Below are 17,158 nucleotides of genomic sequence, written 5' to 3'. Positions count from 1 at the left end.
CCTCAATCTCCAGGGACTACTCTAAGAGCATGTGGAAGATATAGATCCATGTAGTGCGGTCTCTGAATGAAACCATCATAAGTCAGCATCAAGAAATGATATCTGTAGTATGCCATCTTTGTACGGAGAGGCTTTGATGGTGTCACCCATGTGCGCATGATATGTCTCTGAATTAGCTCCTGCCTGATGACACTATTCCTCTCAGTGTGTGAGAGGGAGAGGTGTGGGGCATGTAGATCATACTGGGTAGGTGGTAATCGGTCCATATCATACCCAAAACTTTGGAGCCACTGGACTACCGTGTATACCATGAGCGACTGTCCCTTGACTCTGCAAGCTGCCTGGATGCCTCAAAAGCGATGCGTGGGAGTCGGTCCACTGGCATGTCACTGAGTCTGTGCAAGAAACATAGTGTCTGAAAGAGTGCCTCCACTAGCATCGGTGGTGCAGCAAACTCTGCTCTCACAATGTCATGGGGAACGGATGGCTTGCTACGAACCATCCGGGATAGCAGTATGACCTGTGGGCGCTCTATCTGGCTCCATGTGGAGGCTACCAAGCTTGGTGTCCAAACTCGGGCTGTGTACATCAGGGCTGGGGTGACTAAAGTGTCAAAAGCCACCCTTTTGTATGGGGCTCATGGAAATGTGCCTGATGGCTATGTCTCTCTAGCATAGCCAAGGCTGCATAGGCTCGGGTGAGTCGATCATGGGCTGCCTGTGTCATAGAGAATCGCCGGGCTCTGCTGGTGACTGTAATCCCCAAATATACATAAGATGTAGAGACCTCTACTTAGCTACCCTCAAACATAAAAACAGATCTCCTCCTTATTGCTGGCGATGTATGGAAGATTATAACCTTGGTTTTCCCAAGGTTCACTGTGACGCATGTGTCTCTGCAGAAAAGCTCTAGAGCCCCTAGATGCTGCTGTAGTCCCTCCGGTGTCTCTGAAATACGGATAATGTCATCAGCATATAGCATAATATGTACCTGTGTGTCCGAGATTTGCCCGCCGACTCCACCTCCTCGCTGAATATAGTCTGCTACCCCGTCGATGTATAGCCCGAAGAGGGTGGGAGATAGTGGGCATCCTTGCTTCACACCAATGGTGCTAGCAAAGTCTGCAGACATACCTCTTGGGCATCTGACCCTGCCTGCCACACGCTCATAAAGAGCATAAATTCCCCACTACATCTCTATAGGTACTCCCAGTGTCATGAGTCTTTGAAAGAGCCGCTCTCAAGGAACCGTATCGAACGCTTTGCAGAAATCCACAAAGCAGCAATGTAAACGCCTGCCCTAGCTTTTGGCTTGTTCAATCAGTATCCTGAGAGTGAAGACATGGTCAATGGTGGAGAAGCCTTGCCGAAAACCTGCCTGTCCAGGGGCTCGGAGAGTGTGGGCCTCTGCATAGTGACTAAGCTCTGCCTCCAATACTGCCCCATATAATTTGGCCAATGTATGACCAACCATGATAGTCCTGTAGTTGGTTGGGTCCATACAGTCCCTAGCCTTATGTAAAGGCACTACAGTATGCATAGTCCATGTCTCAGGCGAACCCTTTGCTAGAGCTCTATTAAAGAGCCAGGCAATGAAAGGTGACAGAGTCCCTGCTGCATATATAAGGTGCTCTCCCTGGAGGCATGTGTTATCCGCGTCTCTCCCACGCTGTAATCTCCGTATAGCTCTAGTGACCATCTCACTGGTGGAGAAAGTAGGGGTTGTGGGGCGCTGCTCCGATGGATGAGAGATAGGTGGCTGGGCCAGGATCTGGTATAGTCTCTCCGCGTAAGCATGCCATGTAGCAGGGTCCTCTATCGGTGTGGGTGGGGAAGGCTCCCTGAGCTAGCGCCAGGCCACATCTGCATCCTGGCTCATCAGCAAGTGGTGGATGTCCCAATACTGTGCCTCCTCATATGCCCGTCTCTTACGTCTAGTAAGGGCGGACATCTGTTGTCCAGCCTGGCGTAGTGTAATTTGGCCCAGCTCTCTCTGTAGTCTCAGCTATCTGCGTAACTGGCGGCACTCATCATCATACCAGCGGTTCTGGGGCATAGTCCTAGAACGGGTGCTCTCCATGCCCTGTGTAGTGTGGGGGAAGCTCTCCATGGCTGCTGAATGCAATATTGACGTAAGTCCATCTGTGATTACCGATAGAGGTGCTGATGGATCTAGATGTAGTATCCCCTCATAGACATGGTTTGTGTTTATATCCTCCAACTCTTTAGTGAAATGGATGATGGTGCGAGGTGGTCGTGAGGGTGGTTCTAATGGTGTGTGGCTGGTTGCTAGTGATAGCACAAGATGTCAGTGGTCAGCTCCAATAGGGCACGGGGGGATAGTAAAGTCCTGAACAAGATGCATGCCTCCTATGGACCCCATGACATAATCGACTGTGCTGCCTCCACCCGCTCCTCCCTTTTGGAAGCATGTAAGCCCTCCAGAGTCCGACCGGTGCGTCATACCATTATAGATAAGGAGCTAGTGTGCTGCACCCAAGGCCAGTAGGTGTGATCCATAACTTCTGTTGTCAGCACCTCGGTCAGATGATACTCTTCCCAACCCGATTGCATCCATGTCAAGAGCATCTAGTAGTATAGGATCTTCAAAGTCAAAAATCTCACACTGCCGGCTCTGGGTTTACTAGAGACCCAATGGGCCTATGAGAACAAAGTGATACAATAATGTCCATGGCATATCTCATCATGGAACAGGAAGTAAAACAGAAACCCTAACTGCGCACAGTCTGCAAAACCCTAATTTCATATAGCATATCAGATGACAAAACCTTGCTTGGTGCAGTAGATGACATGGCAAAGAGAGAGAGAGAAAGAAAGAAAGTGTCTACTAGACGCCTCAAAGGCGTATGGGACCGGGAACAAATAATACATCATTGTCAGTACATTCCACTTCGGGTCGGAGAGGTAAACTGAAAAAGATAAACTGAGAAACTGAAAAATCCTAGTATTCCGAGGATGAAACTAGTTTGATTACAAGAGCGCCATGTAGGCAATATTTCATAGAGTGGCAACTGATTTATTGGGTTTCTTGAAGTCTTGAATGATGGCTTTTCCTCCGTGATACACTGCGCACTTCCCATTATTCCTTGCCTCTACGACCTTTGCTAGTTCTTCTTTCCTATTCTTGAGTTGTTGGGGAGTGAGTTTGTCTGCAATCCATAACTTTGTACCTTTGAGTGATTTTGACTGCCGCATTACCTTGATCTTCTCATCTATTCTTTGGTATTCTAAAACGACATGTTTTCCTTTGACTGTTATTGACATTGGGTCGCCGATGTTCACTAAGGGGACGGCCCGAACTACTTTTCTTCTCATCACCTCTTTCTCCAAGACATAGATGTCATTTTCCAAAGCCTCGTATTGCTCTACTCTTATGAGTAAGCGTATACATGTGGTAACCTTCACTTAACTCTAGAATCTCCACTTAGCTAAGCTGTGATGTCATTCACCTGTTAGGTAGATCTGATTCCCCTTTGCTAGGATCTGAGTCCCTTTGATTCAGCCAAAAGACAAAGCTTTCTCAGCCTATAAAGGGGACATGTACTTTCACTTGTGAATCAATCAAGGAAGCTTATTTCCCAACTCACGTGTACTTTCACTCTCTCTCTCAATCTCTCACATTCTCTTGTATACACACTCACACATAATGCCTATGCACCTTCACCCACCATAGCCATAGCTCACTGAGCTGCTCTCTCATCCATCATTCGTATCAGAGTGCTGGTCTGGTCCTCACCCCACCACTGTGGAGTTCGCCTCCTGCCCGCTTGCCTCTCTTCACCGTGTTGCTTTGTCCTCTGGGCTTGTGCTTCCGCTCTGCCTGTTTGCGGCGCCCACTTGGTGGACCCCATGATAGGGTGCCGATGGCCGGGCTTTGGTGCCTCCCTATCTGCCCCTCTAGGTTGGAAAAAACTGGTGATGATAAGGTGAGAGGAGGGCTGTTGGGGGCGAGGATCGCTGAGTAGCTACTCTCTATGTTGGCTGCGCCCCAGTAGGAAAAGTTCAAGGATCCTTTGATCTGGCTGCTCCATGATCCGGGATAAGGGCCCAACACCTGAAAGAATGGGTACTATGCTGTGATACCCACAAAGAAATGCTGCAAGAACTGTACAGCAGTGTATATGGACAGCAAGCATAAAGGAGAAAAGAAGATCACTGCTGAATATCACCAGAAAAGGTAGTACATCACGTGGCGTAGCATGAGGGAGGTCCCGTAGATGCTGCCTATCACTGCAAAAGCTGAGAAGAGAGAATAATGATGCTAAGCCTAGCCACGTTTATATAGGTGGGAGAGGAGCTGGTCGGCGAGTAGCAAATCAGAGGACTGGCCGACAATGCATAAAAAATCTGAAATAATGTCTAAAAATAGGCCAAAAATATGTAGTGCGAGATGCATATGCAGGGCTTCATATGGAGCCAGATTCAAGCATGAATGTGCATGGGAAAGTCCATTTGGGGATGAAACAATTTCCAACAATGCCCTCATTGAATAGAGAGTGAAATCTCCCTCTGATCTCATAGTAGACTAGCAAACATAGTGCTCCCCCGAATTAACCCCCGTCTGATAAGAGTCTACATGTCCTGTCCTCTCTGGGTATCCACTCAACTCTGCCAGGCTCGATCCTCAGTCTATGGGATGATACCCTATGCTGGCCAATGGCTATCCTCATAGGATGGGACATGAAGGCATTGAGATAACTTGGTCTCTGTGTGTTGACTGAGAAACCCCTCTACAAACATCCTATAAAGTATCCATGTGCTTGTGTAGCCCCTCCTTAGAAATTGTAATGAGTATAATATGATTAGCATATAAAAGGATGGAGACAACAATACCTCCTAGAAAAGCTTCTCTGGCTCTAGTTCTATCAATGAAGTCTGAGATCTCATCCATGTAAAGGCCAAAGAGGGTCGGAGATAGGGGCCATCCTTGTTTCACTTTGATGGTGCTAGAGACGTCTTGAGATAGTCCTCCTGGGCATCTCACCCTGCCAAGAACCACTCATATAAGGCAGTGATAGCCCATATCATGTCAGATGTGACTCTGAGATGCTGTAAGCGCTGTAGGAGATGGGCCCGGCGGACTGTATCAAAAGCTTTATGGAAGTCCACAAAGCAGCAGTATAGTTGGCGGCCGTTTGCCTTGGCCTGCTCGATGTTAGGCGGATGCGTGAATATGTGATACAAGATGGAGAAGATCCTCCTGAAACGTGCCTGCATTGGTGCCCTGTATTTTTCTCTGTGCTAGTGTGCTGAGCTTGGAATCAAATATAGGTCCATAGAGCTTTCCCAGGATATGGCTGATCATGATGGTTCTGTAGTTATTAGGATCCATGGGGTCTCCCACCTTACGGATAGGCGCAATAATGAGTGATGACGAGGTGGGGGAAATATATATTAATGTATGCAAAAGACCGCTAGGGTCTATGAGATGAAAGTTACAATGAATCCATAAATACTTGAATCATGAAATAACAAACTGAAAATAAAACAAGAACTAAACTAAAACTGAGCTATCACTGTCAAAATTGTCAAAAAACTGTGTGCCAGCCTTGGGAGCCTATCTTTGCTCAAAATGTAGACCCTCTGTATATATGTGACTGTCTGGAACAAAGCATCCACAACTAGTGAGGAGGCTGTAAACTCTGCTAGAACAATGGCATGAGGCACTAATGGTTTTCTTCTGATCATATGTGATTACATCATAAACTGTAGCCTCTCCACCATCCTCCAGTCGTCCTCACCAAGATCGGGACCCCAAAAAGTTTCCCCGTACGTTGCTGTCGGTGTCACTAAGGTGTCCAAAAGCCATCTCTTGGTGTGCAGTTCTTGGAAGTGGGTCGCTCAAGTCCTGAAGAGCTGCATATCCCCTAGCAATCCTGGCATGTGCTGCTGGTCTCATTGGTATTGTGGCCCTTTGAAAGTGAACCCCAGATATACATAAGAGTACAAAATCTCCACTCTCCCCTACATATGTGAATTTAATGTCTCAGTTCCGCTGGTGAGGTATTGAAGACTATGACCTTGGTTTTTCCAAGGTTAACGGTGAGGTCCCTCTGCTCACAAAAAGCTTGCCATGCCTCCAGCGCTTCTGCAGCCACTCTTTGGAGCTAGATATCAGCACATTGTCATCTCCATAGAGTAGGATAGGCACCAACATGTCTCCAAGTATAGCCTCAGCCCCTCCTAGTCTGTCAATAAACTCTGAAACTCTATGAGAGAAGGAAACAGAGAAAGAAAGGGGGTGGGGGGCGGGTGAGTGAGAATGCCATGGTTTCTTTTGATTTATTTGTTTGGTAACACATCAATGAATTCTTATCTTTCTTTTTCCTAGTTGATGGCTTTTTGATTGGGTTTGTAAGGATGTTCTTGGTAAGCTGAATGTGCTTCCTTGAAAAAGTTTCAGTTTGTTTGACTCTTCTTGAGTGTTTTTTCCTCGTGTCTAAAATGCCACTCTTTTGATCCAGTCAACATTGGATTGTTTTATCCAGGTTTGTTCCCAACTTGGCCAACAGTGTGGTGCTTTCTCGAGAGAAGAAAAGGGTGCGACTTCTTCAGGTCTCTCTCTTTCTCTCTCTCTCCCGCTTCGCTGCCTGCTCTGCGCCCACCCATCCCGCTGCCTGCCTGTCCTTCGATCTTCCTCTCTCTTCGCTGCTCCGCTTCCCGCTTCTCTCTCTCTCTCCCGCTTCGCTGCCTGCTCTGCGCCCACCCATCCCGCTGCCTGCCTGTCCTTCGATCTTCCTCTCTCTTCGCTGCTCCGCCTCCCTGTTCCCACCCACCCTTCCTCAGGCCCCCAAGGCAGCAACATAACTCTCTCTCTCTGCTGAATCTCCTCTCTTTCCCTTTCCCCTGCATGACTTGACCCCCCCCCCCCCCTCCCTGTTGCTGTTGTTTCGTGCTGCTGTCATGGATTAATTTTCAGTCCATTGGCTGCGGGAAGTTCTGCAAAAAGTCATGGCCAAGACCGGGTTTAAAGAGGAGCTCGTGAAGGTGGAGGACAAGCTTGGCACAATTATCAAAGAAAACAAGAAGATGGTCGACTCTTCCGTTACCGCAATCATAAACCGCCTCTCCAAACTCGAGAAGGGATTTGACAAAATCCAAGAGCTCGAAGAGAGATCTTCCAAGCAAGAGGCTGAGATTTCAGCCTTAAAGGAGGAACTAGTGGAGGCCAAACTGCATGCTAAAAGTCAAGCGGTTGAAATCTCAGCCCTCAAAAAGGAGTTGGAAGCCACTTCAAAAAGCAAGCTTGAGGATGGAGAATTTCAGCCCTCCTTGATTGAAGAGCTGAATACCATCAAGGAACAAATGAGGATCATTCGAGAGGAGGAGGAGCAACGTAAAGAGAAGACATCTTCATGGGTGGAGGTGATCACAAAGACACAAAAGAAGATGGACGAGGCCGAGAAATGGATCGAGGTCGCCAAGAAAGGGAAAGGTAAAGAATCCCCACCCATCCCCACTCCCACCATCATCAACATGACCCTTGAAGAGGAGCAAAGGAGGAAGACCCGGGCCTTACATGTACGAGTGTCCGGTCTAAAAGACCATGGAGAGTGGGAAAGAAGAGGAAAGGTAGTGGCGAATCTTCTTCTAAGGAGAGAGCACTTATCATTCGTTTCCCCTCCATGGAAGCGAAGAAGGACTTCTTGAAGAGACGTCCTACACTCAAGCAAACGGGAATATTTCTTGGAGATGACCTCACACTCTCGCAACTTGCCCACATGAAAGAAGTTATGCCCGAGATAAGGGCAGCCCGAGAGAAAGGGAAAGTGGCCTTCTATAGAGATGGTAGAGTGGTGATTATGGAGAGGCGCTCTTCATGACGGCGCGAGACCTATGGGACTACACTCAAAGTTGCTACTTGGAATTGTAATGGATCTTTACGCCTTGATGTAGGGGCTTTTGAGGATAGTTTCACTGGGAGGGACATCATCTTCTACTGTGAGACCAGGCTTAGTTCCGTACGTCGTACGACTGAAATCGTACGTACTTGCTGTACGGTACGGTACCGTACGGATTCGTACGGTACCGTACCGTACGAATCCAAGCCTCCAAGGGCAAGTGTTCTCGAGGGTAAGTGCTTTCAACTTCAAGTCTCACTATGCCTACAGATCCCTATTGGCAGTATGCGCAAATGTAATTTTTGTGGATATGAAAAAACAGGTTCAGTGACCCGGGTAAAAGACCATTTGGGGCATGTCCCAGGCAGAGATGTCGCTTTATGTCAAAATGTGCCGCGCGATGTATTGGCATCACTTGAGGGTTGGAGAAAGCAACGCCTTGGTTTGGATGTTGGTGAGCAACATATGGCAGCACATGCAACAGGTGAAGCATCCTCGAGCCAAGTGGCCTCTTCAAAGAGGACTAGAGTTGAGAGCCAGACAGATGTTGACAGTGCACATGTATCTTCGAGTGTGGGTGAGGGCCCTAGTGCAAAGAGGACACCTTTACCTAGTGTGGAAGTGCCTGCAAAGGGTTCATTGCAAAGAGCAAGCATTACAGCAGGCTTGCAAAAGCAAGCCATGAAGGAGGCAACAAGGGAGGTCACGCGCTTGTTTATACGGTGTGCTATCTATTTCAATGTGGCTCGCACCATACAATGGAAGAAGACCATGCGGGCCGTTAGCCGCATTGGCTGTGAGTGGGAGGGTCCCTCGGCTGAGACAATCCGCACACGAGAATTAAAGAAGGAGAAACTCAACGTAGAAGGCTAGCTTGAGTTTTTGAAAGAAACATGGAAGAAATATGGCTGCACTATCTTATGTGATGGATGGTCAGATGTACGCAAGAGGAATGTGTATAATGTGCTTATCTCCTCTTGCAAAGGCACCATGTTTTACAAGGCCATTGATGCATCGGCTGCGGGTCTCACCGTTACAGGTCTCTTTATTTGGACACACATCAAGAAGGTGATTGAGGAGATTGGCCCACAAAATGTTGTGCAGGTTATTACGAACAATGGAAGCAATTGTGTCTCCATGGGGAGTATGTTGGAGGATGCATTCCCAACAATTGTGTGGACCCCTTGTGCCTCCCATAGTCTTGATTTATTGATTGAGGACTTGGGGAGAATTTTTTGGGTCAGCGAAATCTTTGCCACGGCGAGGAGCATTGTCAAATTTGTGACACAAAGACCAAAGGTTTTGAGCGTGTACAGGGCTAATAGTACCTTGGAGCTTCTCAAGCCATCCACTACGAGGTTTGCATACATGTTCATAGTGCTTGAGCGGCTTCTTTGTGTGCGGCCAAATCTGATTCGCACTATTAGTTGTGATGCATGGATCCAGTCGGGTAAGAGTATGACCCCAAAGTTTGTGGATTTTAGACGCAAGATCCTCAATGAAGCATGGTGGGAAGAGGCAGAGGCATTAGTGAAGACCTTAAATCTCATCTACACGGTCTTGCGCATCACGGACATGGAGGGGAGTACACTAGGCCTCATTTATGAGTACATGGATAGGATCGGGAAGGCACTAGACAACAATGCCTACCTATCTGTAGAGAGGTACGTACTTCTTCGCTCATGACTCATGGCTCATGAGCCTTTGCCAAATTGCCTTTTTGTCTTGGCTCTTTTCTAAGTTATAACTTTAAAGTCTTTCTTTGGTTTTGTTTGTTACTTGTAGAATCGCGGAGATCAAGCAGATTTGGCAAAACCGTTGGGTTTGGTTTCATAGACCAATCCATGCTGTGGCTCATGTGTTGCATCCTCTATGGCGCAGCGAGGATCAGCTTGAGTGTGAGGAGCTAAACGATGACTTCCAAACCTATGTGGAGAAATGGTGTGGTGGCAATTTGCAGATGTTGCGATGCTTAGAGGATGATCTCCTTGCTTTCCGCAACAACACTGGCTACTTCACAAGACCTACTGCAAAACTTCGAGAAACGCAGCTTCAGCCGGTCTCATGGTGGGAGAAATATGGACATGGTGTGCCTACGTTGGTGAGTAAGAAGCCCCTCCGCTTAAGCTTTAACGGCGACACCTTATTTGTATAATGTACTAATCCTAAATCTGCTCTTTGAGCAGAGACGTCTTGCCATTTGAGTCCTCTCACAAGATTGCAGCTCTGGAACTTGTGAGAGGAATTGGAGCACATGGGCGCTCTACCATACGAAGAGGAGGAACAAGTTGACTACAGCCCAACTTGAGCGTCTTGTTTTCTGCAATTGTAACTTGAAGCTTCTTGAGCGGGCAGCTATGGGTCCTGAGCCAATGCAAGTGAATGTCGACAAGATTGACATTGAGAAGGTGCGGGATATTCCCACAATTCTACAAGAGGACCAAGATCTTTACACTTTGCTTTACGAGGAGGCCACAACACCAGTTCACGACACACGTGGTGGTCGTCGTAGGAGAGGGAGGCCGGCTGCAGCTAGTACTAGTGCTGCTAGAGAGGAGGCTACTGGAGAGGACTCATCTTCTTGCAGTGAGGACACACGCGAGAGCCATGAGGACTCTCAGGAGGATTCAGACTCCTCGGGTGCTTCAGATGAGGCTCAACAGTGATCACTGATTCACTGATGTTCCATGTTTTTTGTTTAGTTTTTCTTATCCTTAGGGATTATGGACAGCTGGCATGTCGGTTATTTTGTAGTTTTTGAACCTCTGACTCCCAAGTTTGATGATCATTGCTGATATGTATGATGTATTATGATCACAATTTGCAGCTTGCTATGTATGCTTCGGCCTTCAGCCTTTAGTTTTTTATGGTTCACATGAATTTGCCGCGACATCATACATGTCCATTATCTACATTCTGTTAAGTGTTACTAATGTCCACTTGAGTCTTTGATGTGTCTTGTTTGAGGTCTCTATGCATGTTTTTTGCATCTCTTGACATAAGTTTATTTAATAGGATGTCTCTATGCATGTTTTTTACATGTCTAAAATAAATTCAAAAGAAACTCCGTTTCTTGCCGTTTCCGACCTCGCGGAAACTCGGAAACACCGTTTCCAACCCGGTCCGAACCGACCGTTTCTGCCGGTCCAGGTTACTATGGGATCGAGCATATCCCCTGTTTTGTGAATCGGCACAATGGTGTGCATCGTCCACTCCGCAGGCAAACCCTCTGCTAGTGCCCTGTTAAACAGGTGTGCAAGAAAAGGAGCCAAAGAATCTACTGCATATATGAGATGCTCACCCTGCAGGCCCATATGGTCGGCGGCCCGTCCATGCTGTAGGCGGCGGATAGCTTCCTTTACCATCAAGTGGGTAAAGAAGCTAGCTGTGGTAGGTCAAGGCTCTTGTGGTTGAGGTATAGGTGGCTGCTGTGGGGCGTGGTATAGGCCCTCTGCATATGTGTGCCATGTCTGTGGGTCTGCAATAGGTGTCAGTTTCTGGGGCTCTCTGAAGTGCCGCCATGACATAGGGCTATCTCTACTCATGAAGAAATGAAAGATCTCTAGCTCCTGTATCTCTGCGAAGGCCTGCCTTTTGCGGCGAGTAAGTCTCCTCATCTCTCTCCTTGACTCCTGCTTTGTGATGGGTCCCAAGGCTTTCTGTATGCGGAGCCGTGAGTATAGGGCTCTGCACTCGTCATCATACCATCTGTTATGGGGCATAGTCCCAGATCTCGCAGGCTCTCCTGAGTGGACACGATGTGGGAAGCTCTGTAATGCAGCCGTGTGTAGGAGTGATGCCAGCTGGGCTGTAATGGTATCCATAGTTGCCAGGGGATCCATGAGTAGGAGCCCATCCTCTACTCTGCCAGTGTATATGTCTGCCATGTCATGTGTGAAGTAGATGGTAGTGTGTGGCGTCGGTATTTGGGAGGCTGGTGATACTGGTGATCCGGCTAGTGAAAATGCCAAGTATGTATGATCTGTCCCAATAGGACGAGGTGGGATGGAGAATGAGGTGACAAGCTGTGATGCCTCCAAAGACCCCATAATGTAGTCTACCACCGTGCCTCCGATCCGTGTATGACCCCCATGTGGGAAGCATGTCAGCCCTCTTGATCCCGGCCACTGTAGCATCCCGTTATAAATAACGAGACGATGCCTGGCTTCCAACTCTAGTAAGTGGTCCCCATAATGTCCTCTGTCTGGTCCAGTGTCCTCTGATGCCCGACTAGCCCCTATCTCCGCTGGATCCACACGGTGGAGGATCTCCATGTCATCATAGTCATACACCTCACACTGTCTGCTCTGTGTGTGGGCATTGAAGTCACCCGTAAGAAATACTTCCCCTAGTGTAGAATAATGCATAATCTCCTCTGACAGACAAGTGTAGGGCGAGGCTCATGTCTTCTCCTCCTGTGGCATGTCCTCGATAATGACATAGGAGGATCCTGATGGAGGAAAGTAACATAGGGCTATGTATAGAACCCTGTCCTGTGAGAGCTGTAAGCCGATCCACATGTATCTGGCCTCTGGATCGTGTGCTACCACTCTCAGTCTCTCGTGTAGCTCCCGTCTGAATAGAACTGCTACTCCCCCCGACCCTCTCGAGGTACCCTGGCGTGTGGTCCTCCCGTATGCTGACTCCCACTGGGATCCCTCTACTCGAGGTAGCCCTCTCACTGGGCTCTGATGTGTCTCTGTCAGAAGTATGATGTCTCTCCCCACCATAACAAGCTCCAGTCGTCCAGGCTGCACCCATGGTGAACCATTACAATTCCATACTGCCATGTGTATCTCTGTCAGTGGCTTGGTCTGTGTCCCATAGGCCCCAAACCGCTAACCCTTGGGCCGGCCATCAATATGATGACCTGACCATCTCGATAGAAGGCCTTCTTGCCTTCTCTCCTCGCGTGTAAGACTCATGGCATGCAAGCTCTCCTATGCTCAAGCTACATCCTCGTGAGATCATCATCCAAGAAAATAGGAGCTCCCTCTAAACCTCGTAGTATGACCCTCTTCCTCATGAAGGTGACCCTCTCCGTCTATGAGACCAAAAGTTACAATGAATTTATGAGTAGGTGACTCATGGAATAACAAACTGAAAATGAAACAAGAGCTGAGCTATCACTGTCAAAACTGTCTAGGAAAGTCCTATGTGCCACACCTAGGCTCAACTATAGAAGTGCAATACATTCTCATAAATAGAGATACAATCCATGGGGGGCAATAAGTGTGTGGCATGGCCAAGTGTTGTGGGTTTAGGCTAACGGGGCAATAGGCTCCGTATCTGTAACTATGTACTGACTGCCGATGTCCACAGTTTGAGGTGGTGAACTTCAATATCGCTGAAGAATCTCTTGATGCTTGAGTTGGCGAGAGGATGGTACACTCAGCCCTCCGGTTGTGGCCGTCTGGATCTCCGAATTTGCGAGAGAGGTGTTAACAACCGCAAGAGCAAGATTGCACAACTCAAATGATATTCACTATGATAATGAATCCACCCAAATACATGATTTTATACACTCCAAGGTCTTAATCTTTTGACCCTAAATAAGAGGGTGTTGACACCTAGTGTGTTCACACCTCTAAGGAAACTTGACCAGGCTCTATACTAACTCATTGCTTGAAAAAAATATAGAAACCCTGCTTTACGAAGATCCCAAATGCTCGCAATACTTCGCAACTTTCGTGTCCACTCAGTATTCCATATGGGGTTGTTGAGAGACCTAAAAAATCTGGCGAGGTAGACTAGTAGTGTACACTTGATTGGTAGGATGAGAGAATCTTGCTACATGACTTGGGGATCCCTGGTATAGGTAGGCTAGACAATTAGATTCTCAAGTTATGTAGGAGGGAGAAGATTTGGACATGGCCATTTTGATCTAGAGAGGAGTCCCTAAACTTATCACCCTAGATGCACTCCTCGTATTTGTGCAAGGACGGTCCCTTAGTCATAAACGCTACTTTGGGAGACCTTTGGTATTGCATTACCCATCCAAGTTCTTTTTTGGAGACAACCGGGAGATCCAATCGGGAGAGACACATATCCATGTTCTAGTTCCTCAAGCACTGTAGACTCCTCCCCTCCCAACCTTCCCTCACATTCAAGCTTGAAGCTCCATAGGTTGTAAGTGTAAAAAATAAAAACCGTATTTTATCGTACGGTATCCGAAAATTTCATATCGTACCAAAAATTCCCGTACGGTATCGTATTTCGTACCGTGACAACCATGGTTGGAGTATGCATTAGTTGGACATAAAGATTGCATTCTTGAATGAGGATCTTTTGGAAGGGGTGTAGGTACAACACTTTGATTGCAGGACATGAAAGAAAAGTGTCTTTTAAAGAAGGCACTCTATGGTCTTAAGTGGGCTTCTTGAGCTTGGTATGAGAGGATTCATGCACATTGCTAGCTCTACAGATTCCAGAGTAGTCCCACTGAGAGTACTCTTTATGTGCAGAGAGATGGTTGACACATTGTCTTAGTCATCCAGTATGTGGATAATGTGATCTTGACAGGAAACAATGAGCTGAAAATTTCAGCTTTCAAAGCTGAATTGTAAAAGGCATTTCAGATGCAAGATCTTGATTGGTTGCATTTCTATTTGGGCATACAGTTTATGCAGCAAGATGGTGGCATTGTTATGTCTCAATCAAATTTCTATTTGGGCATACAATTTATGCAACAAGATGCTGGCATTGTTATGTCTCAATCAAAGCATGTTCGGGGGCTTTTGAAAAGGTTTTGCATGGAGTATTGCAAGCCTATTGCCACAGTGGTTGAGATAGGTATGAAGCTGAGTAGCTTTGATGCAGGTGAGTCTTTTGATGGTACCATGTATAGCCAAGTTGTGGGATTCCTTATAAATTTGTGTTCGACATAGCCAAATATAGCTTATGGTGTTTCCCTGTTGAGCAAATTTATGCATAGCCTAGGGACTTAACATTGGCAAGCAGTCAAGCGTATTTTCAGATACCTCCAGGATACACAAACTTGATTGTTCTATGCCATGGGGTGTGATTTTGAGCTTTGGGCTTATAGTGACTCAGACGGGGTTGGCAGCTTTGATACATAAGAGTCAACCAATGGTTTTTGGCTTTTGTTGGGGAATTCTTCCATCTCATGGCTTGGCAAAAAGCAACCTACAGTGGCGACATCTTCATGTGAAGCTGAGTACACAGCAGTCTTCACAGCCATGGCTGAGTGCATATGGTTGAAGAGGTTACTTGATGACTTGTATGCATGCCATCAACAGGGTGCTAGTTTCCTACTTAGAGATAGTCAGAGTGCTATGGCTATTGCGCGGAATCTAGTTTTCCACACATAGACCAAGCACATAGGGGTACATTATCATTATATGTGGGAGAGGCTTCATGATGCAGGTAATATTAGCCTCATCTATTGTCCATCACAAGACAACGTGGCAGATCTCTTCACCAAGGCACTTCCTTGTGAGAAGTTCGAAGCGTTTTGCAAAGCTTTGGGCTTGATTCCTTTTGGGGATTGATCTACTCTGTACATATACATTTCCACTACGGGGGGATTTGTAGGAGATATACACATTTCTAGTGGAGTTGTTTGTAGGAGTTAGGAGATATTAGTGCTAGGCACACTAGGCCTTATAGCATTATAGTTTGAGTGGTTTTTAAACCTTAAGAGTCACTTACACCTTTATAGGGACACATGGCACTTTATGGTTGGACCCCTTTGGGGCTTTGATTTAGGGGCTTTTACTTTAGTTAATGAAATCTCTCTCGCACGCACATCAATGTGTGATCTTCCACCGCCAACTCTAGCAGTAGTGCTCCATCCATCACACCCCCCCACTAGCTCAGTACTTTCATAGTTTATTTCATGTTCAATTTGTCCTTTTTTATGGACATCCAGAAGACATTGACAGTTGTACATTGATTTGTCTCATAGGTCAAGTTCAGCCTCTAGTAGACGTTAATACAACTTTCTTTCTTTCTTTCTTTCTTTCTCTCTCTTTGTCAAGCTTTTTGTTCTACCTGTGTGTGTGTGGGGGGTATCCACATCCAGCTAGCCCTTCGTTTGCAGCTAGCTCTTCATTGACATTAAAACCTAACATGGAGGAGGACAGAGACTGTAGCTGATGATGTTGTCATGCATGATCTGGAGTAAGCCATCAGTGCCGGGTGAGATTATTTTGCCTGAGTTTGGAGTCTCCCCCTTGGTCATGGATGCGCTTTTTCAGACCATCACCCATAAACATTGTGTGTACACTTCAGATGTGGACTGCCTCAAACATTGTGTGTACACTTCGGATGTGGACTGCCTCCACGGCTTGCCCTTGCGTCCTCTCTGCAGCTTACACGAGAGAGACAGAGCACGTCCTGCTACCCTCATGAGTGGTCAGCTGGTTTGACCAACATGGCCTTCAGATGCATCGTATCCCCGCATTTCAATATAGACTTGACTCACTCCCTCGGCAAGAGATCAACCGCCTTACTTGAGCTCCCCCATGAAACTCGAGTTCTATAGAGAGCACTTCTTGCGAGTTTGTGATGATGGATTTATTATGAGCCCTAGATACCTTCATCAGCACACATCATATGTCACATGTTATGTGGATCACTATTTGCCAATTGAGAGTATCATCACACCGTCTGAGAGTCTGCGAAAGCAGAGGGCATTCTTCACGAGCCGCGGATATGCACGATTGGGGAAGCGGAGCCAGAGGATCACTTTCTGTGTAGATGCCCACCCCATAGTTGCATTCCGTACCCGTACTCATCCGATTTGTGCCTTCAGTACTTTTCGTACCACTCCATACGTACCGTACCTCGTACGGATAAGGTCTTCGTACCAAATATGAGGTTCAATGAACAACACTTATTTGACCCGTTTTTCAATTATTTTAGTCAGTGATCATTGCTCAATAGTTAATAGATTAGTTTTCATTTCACTATTATCATTGTCTTTAATGCTATATTTGTATGGATGCTAGATATTTCTTATTTTCATAGTCACAAGGGACGGGGGACGGGGACGGGGACGGGACGGGGGACAACCATAAGTAGGGAATGGGGGAGGGAACGACACTCAAAAAATACTTTTAAAAAAAAAAATTTCTACTCTACACTTATTCTACTTTGGAAGTACATCAAAATGACCACAAATTTACACTAAAATGGTAAGCTTTTGAGTCATATTAATAATTAAGTAGATACAAAATGAGTCACGACTCAAGACTCAAGAGTCAGGACTAAACCTTAAGGAGGCAGAATACATGGACGGACTCAAATGAGACAATGACAAGAAAGTGCTGAAGA

The 17,158-nt window shown here is 46.7% G+C and overlaps 2 protein-coding genes across 4 annotated transcripts in view; both read left to right on the top strand.

Moving 5' to 3' along the window:
* The window catches only part of LOC147635809 (uncharacterized), a 131,904-nt gene that overhangs the window by 84,176 nt on the left and 30,570 nt on the right, over positions 1–17,158 (top strand). For both annotated transcript variants that reach the window (XM_086803238.1, XM_086803237.1), the window contains exon 7: positions 6,509–6,575. In XM_086803238.1, the coding sequence (XP_086659364.1) occupies positions 6,509–6,575 (67 nt within the window). The remainder of the gene's footprint in view (positions 1–6,508; positions 6,576–17,158) is intronic.
* On the top strand, positions 9,269–10,296 carry LOC147635810 (uncharacterized). Of its 2 annotated transcripts, XM_086803236.1 has the most exons (3): positions 9,269–9,525; positions 9,647–9,962; positions 10,048–10,296. In XM_086803236.1, exons 1-3 carry the CDS (start codon positions 9,320–9,322, stop codon positions 10,063–10,065), a joined length of 540 nt encoding a protein of 179 aa, XP_086659362.1. In that variant the 5' UTR covers positions 9,269–9,319; the 3' UTR covers positions 10,066–10,296. The 2 variants fall into 2 exon arrangements, with proteins under 2 accessions (XP_086659362.1, XP_086659361.1); XM_086803235.1 differs by lacking the exon at positions 10,048–10,296 and having other exon boundaries at positions 9,647–10,037.

The sequence above is a fragment of the Cibotium barometz genome, chromosome 9 (assembly GCF_041138505.1).
Source record: "Cibotium barometz isolate CiBa-2024 chromosome 9, ASM4113850v1, whole genome shotgun sequence".
Lineage (NCBI taxonomy): Eukaryota > Viridiplantae > Streptophyta > Polypodiopsida > Cyatheales > Cibotiaceae > Cibotium > Cibotium barometz.
Note: the sequence above shows the minus strand (reverse complement) of the source record. Positions and strands in the feature narration are given on the sequence as shown.

Coding starts and splice junctions, on each gene's coding strand:
- LOC147635810 (XM_086803235.1), top strand. CDS start 9,320: ATGACCCCAAAGTTTGTGGATTTTAGACGCAAGATCCTCAATGAAGCA. Junction 9,526..9,646: donor GCCTACCTATCTGTAGAGAG/GTACGTACTTCT, acceptor TGTTACTTGTAG/AATCGCGGAGATCAAGCAGA.